General features: G+C 39.7%; 1 protein-coding gene across 9 annotated transcripts in view; it reads right to left on the reverse strand.

Moving 5' to 3' along the window:
- The window catches only part of FGD4 (FYVE, RhoGEF and PH domain containing 4), an 83,255-nt gene that overhangs the window by 27,952 nt on the left and 34,842 nt on the right, over window positions 1–20,461 (reverse strand). For all 9 annotated transcript variants that reach the window (XM_041487466.1, XM_041487467.1, XM_041487463.1 and 6 more), the window contains 3 exons: window positions 13,387–13,551; window positions 5,526–5,697; window positions 994–1,480 (listed from right to left, as the gene is read on the reverse strand). In XM_041487466.1, coding sequence (XP_041343400.1) covers window positions 994–1,480; window positions 5,526–5,617 — 579 coding nt within the window. In that variant the 5' untranslated portion in view covers window positions 5,618–5,697; window positions 13,387–13,551. The remainder of the gene's footprint in view (window positions 1–993; window positions 1,481–5,525; window positions 5,698–13,386; window positions 13,552–20,461) is intronic.

Consider the following 20,461-nt stretch of genomic DNA (forward strand, 5'->3'; position numbering starts at 1 on the left):
TCATAACATTCGTTAATTACTGGAAAAAATATTATGGAAAAAATAACAACCCCTAAAAAAAAAATCAGAAAACCACACAAACCATCACTTCCTTATCATTACTCAGGATATTTCATCCACCTTTCCCACTCACAGAATTTACCTCCAGGCATGTATGTCTGTGACCCCCAGCTAACCAAACTCAAGGGCTGCAGTGAACTGCTGCAGGTGCACACCTGAGCAGCAGTGAGGAGCTTTTCCTGCATTGGCTCTGTGGTGAAGAGGAAGACTGGGCAAGCTCCTCATACCAAACAGGGGATGGCTGGACCAGAACTGTTAATCACATTTGCTGCTTTGGCTCAAGGAGGTGAACTCACAAGTAAACTTTCACAACTAACTATGAAAACTATGAACAATTTTCCAGCAATTAATTTCCCAAGACAGATTTCCTTCCACCCACTTACTTTGCTTAAGCATTTAAAATCTTCCTCACAAGGGAGCTCAAATTCATCATTATATAAGTTCTGCTTGCTAAAAAGTAATGTATTTAGTATACCCTGAATATTGCATCTATCTGATCGCTAGCAGACTGCCACTGTCTTTCCAGCTTTGACTTGACAACTACATCCAAGTTAGGGATTCACACAACTCTTCTGCCTGAAGCTCTGTCATTACAGTTTACTGCACATGGCATTTTATTTCATATACATCGCTAACATGTGTCCCTTTTAGGCTAGCACAGCTGAAGCATGGTGCTAAACAGGCACACATATTTGAGTTTCACTTTTTTTTTAAACCTCAGCTAATGGGGAAAGAGCCAAGGGGATGAGAAGAGCAAAGGAGGGGAGAGTGTGAGGAAAGGCAAGCAAGACTTTTTTCTAGTCTTTTTTCAGAAGGAAAATAACTGAAATATTTTCAATTTCTGACCTGCTCCTGGAAGCCTATTTTTGTAAATAACAACCTAGAGACAATACAAAAAATAGTGATATATCAGGAATTAAACCATCTCTTTACCTTTATTTCCACAGGTTGATCTTGTTTACTGCTTTCCTCAGCTGGTTCTTCCTTGACATCAGTATCAATTCCTAGAGTTTCATTTTCGGGTAGGAGCAGCGTGTCACTGCTCGGAGTCCTGTGGCAGCTGTTGAGCATCTGCTCCTCACAGGCAGCCACACTTTGCAAGGACTCTCTGTGAGTGCTTTCTCCTTCCCCGTTTGTCAAGCTGCTGTCCATGGCATCATCCGGGACCGGGGTGGGCACGGCCGAGCTGCGGTCCGGCGATCGCCGCTCCTCTTCCTCCGCCTGGTCCTGCGCTACGACGCCGTTGGCCATGGGCAGCTGTGCAACCTGAGTTTTGTCAGTGTTACTGTTTCCCTGTTTCTGTAGTGAGTGCTGGGAGAGGAGTTTTGGCTGAGGTGATGGTGTGGACCCATATCTTCCTTGAGATTTAGTAATGTGGAGAATGGAGGAATCTTTCTTGAAATCGCTAGGATTCAGTGAGCTAAAAACACCAAGCAAACAAAACATTGATGAGAGAAGAGTTAAATATGGACTTATAGAAAATCCTGGTATGGGAATGTCCTGGATTGCCAATCAAATTGTATTCCATTTGCCATCTGTATGGCAGGTTGTCTTCTGTTAAGTGGGCAGTCTTCCTTATCTCTTCCACAACCACTCCTCCCACCGGGGAGACATCTGCTGATAACAGGTTATTGAATGTCACTGCATGACTGATAAGAACTATAGCATCCCATTGTGAGATGCTCTGCCCAGAGGGAAGAGCCAAGCATTGCTACATGGATATAATCGTGAGGTTCTGGGACCAGCACAGCTTCTCCACTGGATTTCCCAGAGGAACAGCTGCCTCTTCCACTGGATCTTCAGAGGAAGACTGCACCCTTTCTACAGGATCCCTGCTCCAACAGAACCACACCTGACACTGCAGGAGGACTGCAGCCACATTTCCAATTGGACTGCTACCAGCACCCTGACCAACAGGGCATCAGGTCATATTCTGACTCTGTCAGTGTTGTTTTGGTTTACTGCATTGTTTATTTTATCTTTTTATTTTCCCTAATAAAGAACTGTTATTCCTGCTCCCATATTTTTTTGCCTGAGAGCCCCTTAATTTAAAATTTATAGCAATTTGGAGGGAGAGGTAGATTTTCCATTTCAGGGGACGCTCCTGCCTTCCTTAGCAGACACCTGTCTTTTGAAACCAAGACAGGGAAATAGGAGAGTTGCACCATATAACCAATTTCTCCCAAAAAAAATCTTCTTTTTCCTGTGTTAATACTAGAAAGTTCTGAGACCCGAAATGCAATAAAACACTTAAACAAGCTTCTCTTACCAGAAACCCAGACCTCTGCCCATTTTGAGCCACTGCATCCCTATGCATCTTGAATCCCATGTGTATGGGAGATTTATATTGGATATTAGGAAAAAAATTCTCCACTGAAAGGGCCATCAGGCATTGGAAAAGGGTGCCCAGGGAAGACTTTGAGCCACCATCCCTGGAGGTATTTAAAAGATGCGAAGATGTGGCACTTGAGGACGTGGTTTAGTGGTGGCTTTGGCAGTGCTGGGTTAACAGTTAGATTCACTCATCTTTTGCAACCTAAATTTTTCTATTCTTAGCTCCATGAAACAGAGCAGGAAACCAAGAAATGGATAGATGAAGCAACTTGCCCATAGTGTCCCAGAAGGTTATTGGCAGAAATGGAGCAAGGCTTGTGGTTTGCCAAGTCCTAGTCCACTGCTTAAACTGAAAAGTAGCCCATTCCCTAACAGCTCTTTAATTATTAAAAATTAATCTAACAAAATCAATCAAGAACATTTAGCATCCCTTTTCTTAGGTCAGAATATTACATGAGGACCTTTACATTTTTATCTCATTTCTTTTCCAGTTTCCTTAGTTAACAATGTTGTTTTTTTCATGCTGCATCTTTTCTGAAGATCTTTTTCCTCCAAAATTTGTCTGTGCTTTGAAGACATTATCTCTTGTTCCTCACTGTCCTCAAACTATTCCTGGTATGAACTTCCATCTTCTGGAAGGATAAAAACTGCTTACAAACTGTACTTTTACTCCTTATTTATAGGATACTTTACACAAATGTTGCAAACATATTCTGCACTTTTGTGCACACAGATCAGAAATAACTTACACTAGCTTTATCTTCTTCCATCATATAACAAAAAAAAAAGTTTAAATCACTTTTTCTTTAGTCATGTAAAGACTTTGATTTTTTTTATTAAATAAACTTAACTCTAGGATAAAATTAACATACATTTTTCAATTGCCTGCACAAAGAGGTTTAATTAACTTTCTGACATGCCTACATGCTTGGGGGCTGTACAGACTAATGAAAATAAGTTAGCATAGTTGACAATCACAGTTTGCAGTTCATGAATATGCTACCTAGCCATTTTAAGATCCTTGATTAAACTGAAGTTCAGCTTCTCAGAAGATATATTTTGTGGGTTGAGCTCATTCAAAAAAACCAGGAATTACCTCCACTGCCAAAGCAGGATAATCCAGAATCCAGCATGCTAATCATGAAAATTTCTCATAAGCAGAGATCATAGACTTGAGTAGAATTTAGTCATTGGACAGATATTACTGCTGTACCTAACAAATTATGCTGCCCAAAACCAACTCAGCTTCCCATAGTCCACAAAATGTCCCTACTTGTAAAAGTCTATCAAAAAGAAAGTTTTCTTTCTTTCTTTATAGTCTCCTTTGATTGCATAATATGGAAAAAATTCCTGCACAGCACAGCAGGCAGGTCTAGGAAGAAGAAATGTAGGGCTCAGTGGTGCAGGGCACAACGAATCTGAAGAGTTTTCTTTCAGAATTTTTTTTTTTTCCCCTACGGATACTGCGCTGTTTAAAAGCTGGGTAATGCTTTGGAGGAAGACTGGAAAACAGAGTGATAGCAGGATTAGAGACTGATGCTAAAAGAATTCGCAAGACCTCCAGTGCTGCAATAATCTCTTTTTCCCATCTCTGAGCACCTGTCATCACCAAGTGCAATTAAGTCTCTGCCTAATAACAGAAGTTTCTTGCAGATGAAGCTCTGAAATTATTTCTATTCCAATGGGCAAACATACTTTTGCAATGCTCAGCTGCTTCCACATAACGGATTAAATTTCACCCATCTTGAGGGGAAATTCTTTCAATGAAAGCCCTTTTACTCTGGCCCCACAGCAGGCCATGCATTCATGTACTCTGTTGTGCATCATTCATTCACTCCCACAGGGGGCATCCCTTCTGAGATCCAAGCGATTTCATGTCCCAAGAGAACATGAAAAAATCACATCGAAAACTTGTAATGCACAACTGTCACTGGACTGTTTCTTGAACTGCTCCTCTGCCATGGGCTTTCTGGAAAGTCACTCTCTTTGTACAGATATATTTGAAACTTCTGTTTCAGAGCTTACAATGCATCTACTTAGAGATGCATCATGGGTATCTAATTAAACACACCCAAGAAACACCATTTTGTGGAAGCAATGTTGACTGTAGTTCTTTTTTCCAAAAGTTCCAAATGTTTCCCATAATCCACCGAATTGAAACTCAAGAACAATGAGCTTTTCCACCAAAATCACCAAGAAACAAGCCATTTAGGGAATGAATGCAATACTGTTACAAATAATTTGTAGAGTTCACCCTCTTCACATGAACCATTGAAAAGTTAAGACAGTATGAAATTAAAACCAGTATTTTAGGTTTTTCTATTTGCTCATAAAAGTATTTTTTTCTTCTTCAAGAAAAAAGCTATTTAATATTAGCTTCAATATTAAACCTATTTCAAATTGCTGACATTTTTCAGGTTGTTTTTAAAATGCTGCAAGTTTCTTTCTTTCTTTTAAAGGAAAATTAGGACTAATGCCTTATGAAAAAGCACACTTTGTTTAGCTAAATATATAACTGGCTCCCACTATTTCAAAACACATGCAGTTTTGCCATCAAGTCCTTTAGCAGGGATAGGAGTAAGCCCTACCACAGTACCAATGTTCTTCCTCACAGTGATGCCTCAGGTTTTAGCTTTTATATCTTTCAGATTCTGGGCTGCTTTAGTGTGTAGTTCTGAGCTTCATATTAGGGATGGTAGGCTCTCTTCACAGAGTAGGGAGACAAAACAATTCCTTCTCTAGCTGGGAACAAGGACAAATGATGCAAATTTCAGGCCCAAGAGAATAAACAACAGTGGACTGAAGAGAGGAAAACAAGAAGGATGGGACTTAATAAGCTGAAGCTATAATTGCACAATTAGCTCCAATATGGAAATGGACCAGAACTTATAGAAGTGTGAGACCCCATGACCTGTCATCCATTTTGTGACCATTTTAGACTAATCTTGAGTTGGGCTCTTGTACTGCCCAAGGTGTATCCATTGAGGCCTTCTAATAAATACCTACTTTATTCTTTAACTCCATCTAGCCTCTGTTCTAGGTCAGCCTTCACAAGGCATCAACAGCTTCAAGTTCCAACAATCCCCACACAACAAACAGAGTTACAAACCAATTCAAATTCTATTACATACCTGCCTCCCTCAAAATGGTTGATGAGATCTGACACTTTACTGGACTTTTCCTTTGTGACACTAGAAACAGCAGCAGGTGTCTCTTCCTCCATTCTTGGTTTCTGATTTGTTAAAGCTTTATGCCTAGGGGTTTGGTATGTTGCCTTCTGCAGGTGAATTGGCTTTGGAGGCACTGCAAAAAACAACAAAAATCAATCTCTTGAATTTCTTTGAGTTTCTATACAGATTCATGGAACGGTTTATGTTGGAAGGGACCTTAAAGATCATCTAGTACCAAACCCCCTGCCATGGGCAGGGACACTTTCTGCAAGACCAGGTTACTCTCACAAATTAGATTTTTGCAGAAAGAACTCATTGTAGCAACAAAAAAGAGATACTCTTGGCTTCAACCTTAAAATTCAACCTTAAAGCTGCTTTACAATACAGGGACTTCATCTAATTCTTCATGCACTGTTTGGTATTAGGGATCTTGTTATATTTCTTGACTAAAAGCTGAACCATATGCTACTTTAAACAAGCTAGAATTTTTTTCTTGTTTTCCTTCTGTGTGTTTGTTTTCATAGTATACTGTAGGAAATATGTATGAGAAGCTTATGGTTGCAGGTTTTGTAATAAAAAAGAATTAAGCACAAAGGAAAGATGAAGGAAATTGCTGCCCCAAAACTCTGGTGCTCTCATTCTTTACCTTATCCCTTGTGACCTCAATAATAATTATCAGTAGAAAAGATATTTGCCTTCAGCTTTAAAATTCCCTTACTTACTGAACCTTTGTCTAATTATACTACTGAAAACCTTCCCCCCTGAAAACATATTTTTCTCCTGCTTTTTCCCCATTCTTACCATAAATCCTTCTAATTAGATTGTTGATGATCATCTACTGCTTAATACAGCAGTGACTAGAACACAAAAGACAAGGTGACACATAAAGCAACTGAAGTCACAGCACTAAAATCTTTAAGCAACCATGCAGCATTTGTGGGCAACAAAAGCACATCACAGTCTGGGCCCAAATGCATTCCACATTGGAGCAATGAATGTCCAGCTCCATCAAAAGGACAGCCTTGATGGAAAAGGACCTTAATTCCCAGGCATACCTGTTCATTCCCACACACATCCCCAAAACATACTGTGGGAGCAGAGGAAGGCATCAACCAACATTTGAAAGGGATGTTGAAAAAATTCTTTCAAATATGCTAATCATAGATGGTGATAAACTTGAAGAAACACACAATTAAGGGCAATTATTAATTTCTTCCCTTCATTTAATTTATAGGTAATACAGGAGGTAATATTTGTCTGTGTTTCCAACAACCTAATTGCAGTTTAATGGGATTGCAGTGATCACTACAGTCTGAAAAGTACCATGAGAGACTCTATGCAGAAATGAACTTCCCATAAAAAGCTTTAGACTTCAATCATATCAACTGCAAAGCCTGATAAATGAAATAATCAGAGGGAGAAGGAAGACAATTACTGTAGGTCAGATGCCTTTACTGTACATATGTGCACCCTCAGTCCTCAGAAGCTTTATATTTATTAACACAAGCAAAAAAAGCAAGTTTGGGGAAGGATGCAGTATAGAAGATGACTCAAAATGCTCTTTTGAAATATTTGCAATTTGTTATTTGCAACCCTGAAACAAGCAGATATTAAATTGTGCAACTGCTTCAGCTGCAGTAAGTGCAGTCCCTCCTGAGAAGCCCTGTGCAGTGCTCGGCTGCAGTGCAGTGGAACAGCTTTCCCCAAATTCCATCTTCCCAGGAGCTCAGGCAAGGCCTGGCAGAATGAGGCCAGCGAGCACCCAATAATTGTCCGAGCACTGAATAGCTCACTGTGCTGACAAAGGCCATGGGACAGAGGAGAAAAGGAGACACAAGCAGGCTGGGGAAAAGCAGGACACATAATTGATCAAAAGCACTGCCATCCCCTCTGGGAGGAGGTGGACAGCAAAGGGGACATGGAGTGGATTTGCTGGCCAGCACCACAGCAATTTGTAGGAACATTTCTTGCTCTTGCAATGGACTCTGTATAACCTCCAGTCCTGTGAGTTCTCTTATGTAATGGACTCGTACATCTCTTCAATTCTTCTGTACATCTTATGAAATGTTAATATCCTCACAAGGATATATTAAAACTACTAAACTTGAGGGAATTAATGTCTACCAATAAAGCAGAAGGAATTAGTGGGTAGCTATTTTTATACTGGATCCATGGGGACAAAAATCAAATTCTAGGACATTTTGTGGAAGTGTCACAAACTTTTGCAGCTGAAAAACCACGGCTAAGCAGCATTTATGCATGGCAAGCAATGAGGAACCTCTTGTCAAACTGGACAATCCCCATATACTGAAAATCACTTTAATGTCTTCAGAAGAGAACCACAAACCAAACAGCCAACTCACTTAGACAAAATATTTTATTCCTTACTCCCTATCAGCACCTAGCAGACAGCATTTCCCCTACCAGCTGCTGCTGTAGCTAGTGTATGGTTCAGAAATAGTGCAGTGGAGAAAGAACAGTCACAAGATCAATGGAAAGAAAAGAATCAGTAGCGTAAAAAAAAAAAAAAAGCAATCCACAACCCTCAAACCTTCCTGGAAGGTCAGCCTTGTTAACAGGGATTATGGAAAGCAAATTCTATTAATTCTCTCCTCAATGTACTTCTGTAGTGTTTTGTTTTAATCAGATTATTTTTCAGTGTGTGCAGAGCAAGGATCTTAAGGAGGGAAAAAAGAGAAAAGACTGCCCTATTGTAGTAACCTGAATAATACAGAGCTCTGTTTGAGTCTATAAATACTCTTGCCTCTGTACTGCAGAATTTTGAGCTCATTAGGAGATATGAACTGCTTATTCTGCCCAAAGAAAACCCTTCTATATACTGAGTTAGTAGATACTGTACACCACTAGCCAAAATCAAAATTTATGCTGCAGTGCCTGGCTGTGCATTCAACTTTGCATATATCCATAAGGAAATGTCAGGTAATGCTATATAAATGGCTCAAAAGGTACAACCACCTTTGCAGACTCCAAAGCTTATCAGCAAAGGTCATTTATCTCTTGTCTTAGAAAGTATAATGCGTTCAATGGTTAAAAATGCTGCTATGCCTTGACTCAATGAAAATGAAGTTAAAAGTTCCTGTGGTAAGCAACTACAGCTCTCCTGGCTGAGTCATCCATCTTCACCTCCCTGCATGCTCCATCACCTACAGGAATATCAAACGAGCACAGCTGAATAGATGCCAAAGATTTATACTCTTAAGAACAATATGAAATAAGCAGTAAATTAAACACAGCAGAAAGAAAGAAAAAATTCATCTTCCCTTTGAGATGTGTGTTTCCACATTTTCAGTCCACACCACAAGAATCTTTCAATAGTATATCCAGAGAGAAGACCAATAATCATCAAATGTCTTTTGTCCTCTCATTTGTCTTCTTCACAGAGATAACTTGGGGATTTGTTAGTTTTGTTGATAAAAGAGACATTGTAGCAGGTTTCTTAAAGGATCACCAAGACTGGAGAAACCTACCTAGGAACAGCTGCCAGTTTTAGTTCAATTCACCTTTCACTGTACAAATTAAATTTGCTAGGGAAGTACAATCTGTATCTGAGACCTTTAAGAGGTGTTTCAGCTTTTTTTAAGCCCAGACCACTGCCAACTTTTATCCACAGACTATATAATAACTGAGAAAGGAAGACAGGATTCATGCTACACAGCCAATAGGCAGCTAAAATTGACTGCCAAAGTTTAAATGTTGAATCTGTTGCATCCTTATCATTTCACAGTAGCACAAACCAGGCCATCTTTTGGAGTGAAAAATCACCTCCAACCCAAACAAAAATGCCTCTTCAGCCTCAGCAGGAGATTCATAAGTACTCCTAGGCTCTCATTAGAAAAATTTAAATGAGTAACTGATGCACAGTCTTGAACTGACAAGGCACTCCACTGCTTTGAAGAAGTGTTGGCATTTCCACATATTTTGCATCCTACACTAAAACTGCCTGGTACAGGCAGCAGTTTCAGTGCCCAGTATTTAGCAATTTGACATCATAAAAGAACTGACGCAAGAGGATCAAAGAGCAAGGAACAGGAGAAACTAGGGGAAAATAGTAAATTTTTACATGTCACTCTACATGAGCTCTGCTATTGCAAGGTTCAGATCACTACCCAAATATTTGTAGGCAAGGACAAATTTCAAATTATTTAACAATTTTCTTCCTCTCTTGTGGATTTATATGTGGTAGCATATTTTGCTATTTCCACTGACTGCCCCCAGTGTGGATCAGTCCATTTTATGAGGGAATGCACTGCATTGGTGCAAAGGCAAAGCAGCATATCTCACAGCTGGTACAGACACACAGACTGTGACTGCTTTTGCTCTGCAGCCCTGATTCCTTTGTTCAACTCCCTCATCAGCTTTTCAGCCAGTTTCAGGCTTTGCTCCAAATTTTTTCCAAATATTTTTCTGAATCAAACTCTGCTCCAGACAGAAATCTGACACATGAATTGCTGACTTATTGATGGAAGGAATTATTGGGGAACAAAAATTGATGGAAGGAATTAGTGGACAACAAAATTTCTGCTATTACAGCAGACAGGTTTTTTACTCCTTGAAATGCCAGGGGGGAAAATTAAAATGAAAATAAATAATTTTATATTGGATTGCATGCAGAACTTTATTCACTTGACTTAGCTACCCTGAGTGAACTGTTTCTAAATACTTACACTACTTCTCAGAGACCAAGTACAGACAAAAGTACAGGGTTCACTTGAAGTGCAAGATTTTGAACATTTTTCCTCAATATTAAACCTTTATTTCCCTTAATAAAGCAAATTTTACTGAAAATGACTGTACCACACTTGCAACACAACCTCAAAGTCATGTTTATATCTCTCGTTTTAATTATTTTGGTAGGTTGGATGAAGGTCATTTTGCAGTTAGTTCCTCCTCAACCAAATACACTGGCAGTACAATTCAGGTCTGTCATCTTATTTCCTTTCACTATTAAAGGCCACTTAGTATTTGCATGACTAGAACTATCATATGGAAAAATGCTTCCTGTTGCTATAAACCAAAAACATTTTTGTACCTCCACATTAAAACTTTAAAAAAAAAATAGTGGCTACTTTTAAACGAATAAACCAGAGCAGCCTAGTTTGCTTAGAACATTTAGTCTCCCAAATGCCTCTCTCATTAATTCTGGTTTCTTTTGCTTCGATTCAATAAAAAGCCAAACAAAAGATGCAGTATAAAACTTCCATCTGATGCACATATTTAATATTCATAAATGGAGAGCGAGCCATGAACAGAGGAGACACAAAATACTATTTACAACAGTATTATTGAATTTCATCTACACAGCTGCATTTCTTAGACTACCACACTATTCCTGGCTGTGGCACATTTTGGAGTACACAATATTGACAAACAAAAGGAAACTTGGCTGGGAAAGAGCAACAACAGCTGTGTAACTTGAATGAATGGGGTCCAATAATATACAACTCCTAATTTATCTAATAGCTAAAATTTTATAATAACTATGTTGGCTTTGTTTTTGAAAGACTTTAAATATTTTTATTGATAGCACATTTCTATTTATCCATTAATGACTTCTAAAATATTTTTCCTAGGAAGAACACATTCCCTTTGCTGTAGAGAATTAATTCCAGAGACCTAGGAAGGCTCCTCAGATAAGTAATGTTTACATATGACTGGCAAAAATTCTTAGTTTAGTTAACAATACGGGCACATGTTCTACAAAAACAAATTACACACAAAAAAACCCAGCTTTATTTTGCTTTTATTCTCCTGAAGTAAACAAAATTTTCTTGACACCTCTAAAAATTTCTTCCTGCCCTTAGCTCTAAGACAAACTCAGGACTGATGCAAAATTCTTCAAGGTGTATTTCCCCATTGAGTGATACAGATATTTTTGACTCCACTACATGATGACTCCGTGTGATTCTAGTTTCTGTACCTGATTTACATGTGCTCTACTATGGGGTTTGTGGGACCAGCTTTTGGTAGCTGGGGGGACTACAGGAGTGGCTTTTGTGAGAAGCTGCCAGAAGCTTCCTCCATGTCCAACAGAGCCAATACTAGCCAGCTCCAGGATGGACCCACCACTGGCCAAGGCTGAGCCATCAGAGAAGGGAGTAACACTTCTGTGATAATACATTTGAGAGGGGAAAAAAAGTTATTGTACAGACATGATTGTGCTCAGAGACGAGAGGAGTGACAATACGTGAGAGGAACAACTCTGCAGACACTGCAGTCAGTGCAGAAGGGGGGGCAGGAGGTGCTCCAGGTGCTGGAGCTGGGATTCCCCCACAGCCCATGGTGCAGCCCATGGTGAACCAGCAGTGCCCCTGCAGCCCACGGAGGTCCATGGGGCTGCAGAGATCCACCTGCAGCCCCTGGAGGAGAGCTGTGGTGGAGCATGTGGATGCCTGAGAGAAGGCTGTGACCCCAGGGGAAGCCCACACTGGAGCATGTGGATGCCTGGGTTTGTGACCCTCTGGGGGACCCATGCTGGAGCAGGCTGTGCCTGAGGGGCTGCACCCTCCACTCATCTGGAGCAGCTCATGAAGAACTGTAGCACACAGACGGACAGATGCTGAAGAAGCACGTGGAAAACTCTTCCGTGGGAGGCACCCTGAGCTGGAGCAGGGGAGGGACTCCTCTGCCTGAGCAGTGGCAGAAACAACCTGTGCTGAGCTGACCTTAACTCCCATTCCCATTTCCCTCTGCCACTGGAGAAAGGACACAGACCCTGGGGATGAGGTTGGGGTGGGGGGGAAGATGTTTTAAAGATCTGTTTTATTTACCATTCTCCTGTTCTGATTTTGGTTACTAATAAATTCAACACTTTCCCCATGATAGTAATCAGTTTGTGATCTCCCCCTGTCCTTACCTCAACTTAGGAGCCGTTTGTTATATTTTCTCTCCCCTGTCCATTTGAAGAGGGGAGTGATAGAACAGCTTTGGTGGGTACCTGGCATTCAGCCGGGGTCAGCCCTCCACATCTAGTTTTCCATAAGTAATTCTCATTTATGCCTTATTAGCACTGTGTCTCAGAATCCAATGCACTGAGCAGCATTGTAATTTATGTCCTCAAAATTCACTTTTTAAAAAACTTTTAAAATAATGAAAGTTCCTATTGCTTGTCACCTCTAAAAGATATCAGTCCAGATTTGATTTGAATTCAAAATCTCTGGAATGTAGTGACTCTTAGCTGTGATTAGCCACAGCAGAATCAACAACATGACTGAGAAGACCACATAAAAAATGGTTTAAGTCAACTTAAATAGTGATTTTATATATGTATGGTTATACATAGATATTTATACATATACACATATAAAATGTGTATATATAAATTATGTATGTATATATATATACACAGGTTGATCTATTTCACTTTTAAGAGTAAAGATATTTATGGACAGAAGCAGAGAGAAAGGAGACCTAATTCTAGTCTGTGTACATTACTGTCAGCTTTTGCTGCACAAACATGAAGTTCCCATCTTTCCACATACTCCTGCAGGAAGGCACCTCTCAATCTCTGCTAGAACTCCAAAGACCCTGAATATCTTCTCACCATTCCTGCCTTGAAGCCAGACTGTCAAACACTCCAGTTTAAAAATAGTGTCCAAACCTCCCAGCTCAAATACAGCAATAGTTTTGAAAAATAAGCCAGAAATTACAGAATCACAAGGCATTTACAGAACATTTGTATTTCAGTAGCAGGCTTATGCCCCATGGTTTTCTCTCTTTCAAATACAATTGTCTCAAGGTGCTCTGCTGCTCTCAGAAGTCTGAGAGAACAACTTCCCTAACAAAAATATTTGAGAGTACTTACCTTGTGGCTTTGGACTTGCAGCTGAACGTGGGGACTGTTTGAGTGGCACACTTCCATTTATTCCCTGAGCCGCTTCGTAGCGTACATTCTGCTCCACAAGCCTGGCTGTGGCACCTGCTGCACAAGCTCTAGGCAGTATTAAGGGCTTTGGACAGATGCTGCTGCCTGGAAAATAAATACACACAGAAGTAAGAAATGGGATTGAGTGTAGGCTAGAATGACTACAAGAACATTTATTAGAGTGCTAACAATTCTCTACAGAGAATATTAAAATATTTAAGAGTGTCTCATCCTAAAAACACTCTTTGCCTTTCAGTGAAATTTGTTATGTTGTTTAACCTTTGAAGGGTTGGATATGAAGAATATACTTCCACCATGACTAGCCTAAGCTCTTCTATAGGAACATGACAATAACCAACAGACATTTTTCCCATTTGAATTTTTGTTTGTTCAACAGAACTGGACCAGCTGGTTCAACAGAACCAGCATTTTTGTTCATCTATTCTATTTCTGTATTCAAAATGTGTACAAAATGCTGTATATTCAGAACACTTATTTAATTACTTGATGGAAGGACCCAAAAGTCAGCTAAACTAATTGTGTCTCTTTTGGTAGGAACAGGCCCTATTATAAGTATTTAAAAAAAAAAAAAAAAAAAAAAAAAAAAAAAAAAAAAAGGAAAACACAAAAGTGCACAGCACAAAGCCAGAAAGAAATTATTTCTTAGCAGAATGGAATTTATTCTCATTCACAGGATCAATAAGCTGCTGTTATTGATAAGAAATGTGAAAGAAAATATAAAGTAAAATATATTCAAACAATGGAAACGGTAATAAAAGCACTTATTTGAATGTGATTACAGAAGCCAAAAACATGCATTCTAGTTTTGCAGCTTAAAAGCAATTGGTTCTCTAAACACAATAAAAAACTTGAAAGAATAGTATGAAGGACTTTGAGACATCACTTAGGTCAATATTCATTTACCACTGAACCAAAAAAGCTCCAGAACATTTTTGTGGAAGAAGCAAGGAAAAGGAGAAAGGCCCATTTATCATTTATTGTGGTGTTGTTGTAATTATTTTCATTAAAAAATATATTAGGATAGAGTTTCTGCACTTCTATTTACTGTTGTTGTTTACCACCCTTTCCATTTGCTTGCCTTTGCTGGGTTTTTCTTTGCATGTTTCTGTGAAAATCAAATCCAAAACCCACTCAACTGTTTCATAAGGTGATCTTCCTATATCTTCTGAACAACAACAAGAGTTTGTACCCTCTGGTCTCGTCCAACTTCCTCTCCCCACTACAAAGTCCACCCACCCCTAGCTACAGCCAAGCCTGCTCTTAGAGCAGCAATGGAGAGGGATGCTACGACTACTGCTCTATGCTGCTTAACGATTCTTCAGCATTTTCTGGATTCCAACAATACTTTCAAGTATTTATTCTCTATTTCCTGGAAGCCTATTTTTCCTGTTGAACATTGAGACAGCCTTACCCAGAGGCTGCCTCTACCAACACAGATTCCTGCAGAGGTCCACGGTGAGATCAACAATCCATGCTACCAAAGCCCCAGTACTTGGTGACAACGCATGCACAACACCCACAGCAGCAGCACAGCATCTTCTAATTCATCCAAGGATCTCGCTCATAGCAAGGGATCTCCCAAGAACATAAAGGTGGTTATTCCAGAGTGATGAGGATAATCTAACAAGGCCCCCACTCTACAGAAGCAAAGTCTCAGATGCCTGCTATCTCAGGCACAGATTCCTTGACTCTGCTTCCTTTGGCATCACTCCCATCCACAAAAAGTTGTGTTGTACTACAGCAGCCAGAGCTCTGTCCCACAGCATTCCTCAAATCCTAACACAGTACTTTAGTTCCGTATCTGTCTCTCCTGGGGGTGGGAGTTATAAAAGCTCTCAGAAAGACCAAGCTGATGGTACAGGGAGTTGGACCAGCAAGTTTTCCTTGTCTTCACCTAAAAGCTGACAGGCTGGATTTCCCTTTCCTACAGAATCCCATAAAATACCACTACAAATGTAGCAGTTTGCCCTAACTGGGCAATTACCCTAATTGGGCAATTCTAAATTCAGAAACAAATTTAAGAAGAGTAACTCTTGTGGTATCATTAGGTTGCACGAATTGGGTAGGCAATTGCACACAATTTATAAATCTATATTCTGATCACTTGTAAGATTGCAGTGAAGGTCAAAGTGTGAAGGCTTGGACTTTTATGAAAACTAATTGGTTTGCAGATTTGTCAGCCAACACGCTGTAAAATCCACAGCTCCCAGAGTGCAGTAAGGGGCATTGCTGTGTCAACTGCTCAGACCAAGGCTAAAAATCTCCATCAAAATATTACCTTATTTATCATACAGATTTTCTGAGAAATGAGGTTTTGCTGTGTCCAGAATAGGAACTTATTTTGCATGCACAGCTTTATCAAGGCATTCACACCCGTTGAAGGTTATCACTCACAATCACACAACGCCCAACCAAATACAGAGCTGCTGCTGAGAACAGAGCTGCTTTGTGGTCAGCCATGGTCCCCCCTCCTTGTCACCTTCTGCTCCAGCTTCTGCTTCTGGCTACTACTTCCCCTGGGCCAGCACCAGCCCCTGTTGCACCGCACTGTGAGATAAGCAGCAGAAATGGGGCAGGTGGAAGCTGGAGTGCGTTTTGGGTTAATTCGACCTCACAGTCATCCCCCAGCACTGCTGCTTGCACAAGGGAACAGCTGGGAATATGGCTGGAAGGGGACAGGACAGCTCCTCTCAGCAGCAGCAGCCCTTCCTCAGACCTGCCTGTTAAGATCATTTCAACACAGCTCCAGTTCCTCAAGCAGCTGTTCAGACTTTCATTCTACTTGGTTTACACATGCACACACACAGCCTTAATACAAAGTCCAGCAAAACCAGCAACAGCTGAAAACAAATATTTCATGCAAAAATATTAGATGGCCTTAAGAATCAATTTTGTTGTCAGCATCCTATGCTCTCCACTAGACTAGCAAATATTAGTTGCATTCAGTGGGCAAAATCCATTTTGTAAAGCTCGTCCACTGTAAGACAGAACAGTAACACAAGCAACAGAAAAGAGTGCTTCTCTAGAATGGGATTTTTGCAACTGCTTACAGGAAACAAAAGCTACAAGAGGTGCTCTGATTCAAGATGTGCTCTGGCTTCACACAAACAACTCAGCACATGGGGCAGTGGGGAAAGAGAGCGACTTCCAATTTGTTATTGCTGTACAAGCCATTAAACAATTCCTCCTTCCTCTCTGGGAGCCATGTTTGCTCGAGATGGACATGCTGCAGACATTTAACCCATATTTCAAATTAGTGATTTTGTTAATTGTGTCACATCCTCAAGCCATGTAACGCTGGAATGATAAAAGGTAACAGAAATCTAGCCACAGCATATTTCTATACAAAACTGAGCAGTTAAATTTTCTGGGCAAGGTGCATCCTTTGACAACCATGGAAATCTGAGTCCTAGTTTCTAGGCAATGAACAATACCACCTTCCAGGTGATGCAGGCAATAAAATTGTGGCAGAAACACAAACTTGTGGTGAAAATTCCTGTATCTAGTGTAATGTATTCAAGTGTATTGTAATATAATAATACATTTTGTTATAACAAAAGCCCAAAACATGCAATATTCAGCCCAAATACTTGCTCCACAACCAGCAGCATGCATTTCAGTAGGGCTGCTCAGTTCTCGAGGCTTAAGTAAGCAGTAACACAGTCTGCCTTTTCAAAATACAGTTGTTGTTCTGTAAATACAATGTAAAATCCCATTAGATAAGCAAAAATGTAGATACGCTGCAAAAACCTCCACCTTTTACTGGGCTGAAGTAGAATCCCATCATGATTATTTCTGACCTGATTAAAGAAACACTTGTGCACTTCTGCTACTCCTATGAATTATTAAAAAAATGTAAGAATTATAATAACCATAATAAAAATAATAAATTTTACCTGAAGTCAGAAATGCCATGCACAACAAAATACTACCAGCCACTTACTGTGTTGACTGGTACATGATTAAAACTCCCCTCTTATAATCAGGAATAGTTATATACACTTGAGAGGAGAGAAAGGTGATGGAAAGATTTAAGAGGTATAAGGGAGAAAGAGGTAATAATAGCTAATAGAAAAGAGAAATAAACAGTGCAAATTTGATAAGCACTTAATTACTTTGCTTATCATCTGCAAGGAAATGAGAAGCTAGAATGCTTGCAAACATGCTTGCATCTGCAAGTATGTTTGAAGCTAGGTGATGCATTATATATTTTCTCAGGGCATTTTAATTAGAAATAACTTGGATCCATGAACATTTAGACAAACAATCAGCCAGCTTGAAGTGCCAGTAAGACTAAAAAATGACTCATTTATATTCACAAAGATTAACTAATATCTTAGTATTGATGGGTCCTCCATCAGCTGTTCCATAAGCCAATCTCAATACCATTAACTCTTCTGTTTTATTTACTTTCATTCCCACTTACAAGCACATAGTGCTTCTCTATTCCTGCAGCACTGTCTAATTTTTATTGTCACTGTGATCCCACTCTTGTTCATGCATTCTAAATGAAAGAAATGCAGTGTTTCTTGATGTAAACAAAATATATGGGGGAAGTTTAGTCTCTTGTGACAAGAGGCAAAATTAAAGGATCAAAATTACTTCTCTTAAATTCTATAGCTATGCATGCCCCACGTGTTAAGTCCCAAGAGCACCTACCCCAGTGGCTGTGGCCTTGCTGTTCTACAGCTGGATCTTTTCATGTAACATCAATGCAAAGCCTCACACTTCCCACAGCCCTGGACAGAAGTGGGTGTTCAGCAAATAGACCCTGCCAAGGCTGAGGTCCTGCTGAGGAACAGCAACCAAAGCAGACATTCTCCTACCAGCTCAGAGGAGTGCTAAGTGACACTGGCACCACAGAGACTACTCCAACCCATCCACCTACTCACCAAACACTACAGGAGGTGGCAAGGGCAGAGCAAGAGTGAGCAGCAGCTCCCTGATCACGAACAAGAAGGCACAAAGTGGCTTCTCGGTTACAAGACCACAGGCTGAGGCTGAGCCAGACATCCAGTACATGAGGTCATAGATTTTGCACACAGTTGTGTCCAAACCTGCCCTCAAACCTAAGTCTCAAGTAACCTGGTACTTCCCCTTCACAGATTTATCCTTTCTCTGAGAGGAGCTGACATTCTCCTGAGAGGTTTATACTGCTGAAGCATACCCAATGTCAATAACAACTGGACTAAGTTCAAATTATCTGAGAATTAGGAGTGTGAAGGAGGAGAGTAGGAAGTCTGGAAGTCAACATTTCTCTCATAAAAAAAAAAAATCTTCCTTTCTCCAATTCCTATTAAAAGCTATCATTCTGAGTTAATTACACAGTTGTGCTTTGATACATCTCACCTCTCCCACTGCAGTGGTGATAGAATTGTGAATGTTTTCAGCTGCAGAATAGTGCAGAAACTCCACACTGATACTCTGTTCTGTGTACATGAGCTATAAAGGTTAAACATCAGGCCAGGCTTCACTGTGGTGAGCCAGTGCTGAAATACTGTAAATAGCTGACAACCAAACACTGCAAAAAGAGAAAAAAATAGCTTTTGTTGAAGTCAGGAGGGCTGTCTCACCAAATAAATTCGTTTTCTTCCTGCAAATAGGTACTGGCCAGAAAAATAAATAGCAAATAACAGAGGGTTTAGAATTATCTTTGAAAAATGGAATCTTGGCAAAGTATAGGGGACAGATCAGGTTCTTTTAAAGGATTAGTTCAGATGCATATGCTGACAAAATGCAAAAATGTAGGGTTTTTTTCTTGCAGAGCTATTCCCCACAAGCAAAAATATTCTAAGTTCAACAGAAGAAAGTACACCATTTTCTGGAAATAAAAAAGATGCAAACCGTATAAAACTATTATTTCTCACTGCATACAAACATTAATAGAATTACCAAGCCAATATTACCTGCCTTTCATAGCATTTTCTGGATGGAGTAAATAAAACTTCAAGTGAATATGGTAGATATAAATTGTAGATTGCAAAAAATATATATAAATACTGCTCTTTTAGTTTAATGATCCCTGTGAATGCACCCATAACATGTGACAGTGAAGTTAAACAGGAAACCTTACTGAATTTCAAACTGTCAGATCAAATACTTTCTATAGGATAGTTGCCAAGAACCAGAAAATATTTAACTTCTTGGTAGATATGGTACCTTACTTAGTAACAGAGAGCAAAGGTTTCCAGATTGTGCTTTGTCCAACAGTGTGTGACCCACTGGCAAGAAATACATAGAGCAGCAATACAGAAGGAAAAGTGAAAGAAACTTCAGCAAGTTTAACTGTGCACAACACCCAAATTATTTTAAAAGAAGAAACGACTTCTGAAATAGTTTCATTTTTAATAAACTGAGGCAGGTTATGCAGAGCATCAGTGACAGAACCCAATACCAAACATTCCCATATCTGCTTGGTCTAAGATGAGACATTACTGCATTGGTTTGATTTGCAGGTATTTGGGAGACTTGCACATTCCATGCTGTTTTCCCCATGTTTTGCCAAGCATTACAGTTGTTTTAGTTGGAAGAAATCATGCATCTTTCTGATGGTAGCTTTCATTTCGAGACTGAAATAGAGCTTTCAGTAATTTCTACCAAAAAGGTGGAGTTGCTATGGATGCCATCACTTTGAAGTAGGATACATATTTAAGGTAACACATTCAAGATTATATTAAATATATAATTAAATAAACTCCTAGATAAGATTTATCAGTAATCCCCTGATCTCAATGTTAGCATACAGTGAATCACACAAAGCAAGGAACTGAATGGTGAATTCCACAGTCACTACAAATGTCCTGCCAATGCTGGCTACAGGAGGCAGACTCAGTGTGCTTCACTCTGTTGTCCTGTCTGGCTGCAACCTTTGTTCTTTTGGCTCTGACAATCATTTCCTTGCAGGGAAACCTGCACATCTGCTGTGAGTCTTATTAAAATGAGTCAACAATTAATGGGATTATCTTTCAATATTTGTTTCAATTTCGGATTAGCA

Source organism: Pyrgilauda ruficollis, unplaced genomic scaffold, assembly GCF_017590135.1.
Source record: "Pyrgilauda ruficollis isolate IOZ18807 unplaced genomic scaffold, ASM1759013v1 scaffold80, whole genome shotgun sequence".
Lineage (NCBI taxonomy): Eukaryota > Metazoa > Chordata > Aves > Passeriformes > Passeridae > Pyrgilauda > Pyrgilauda ruficollis.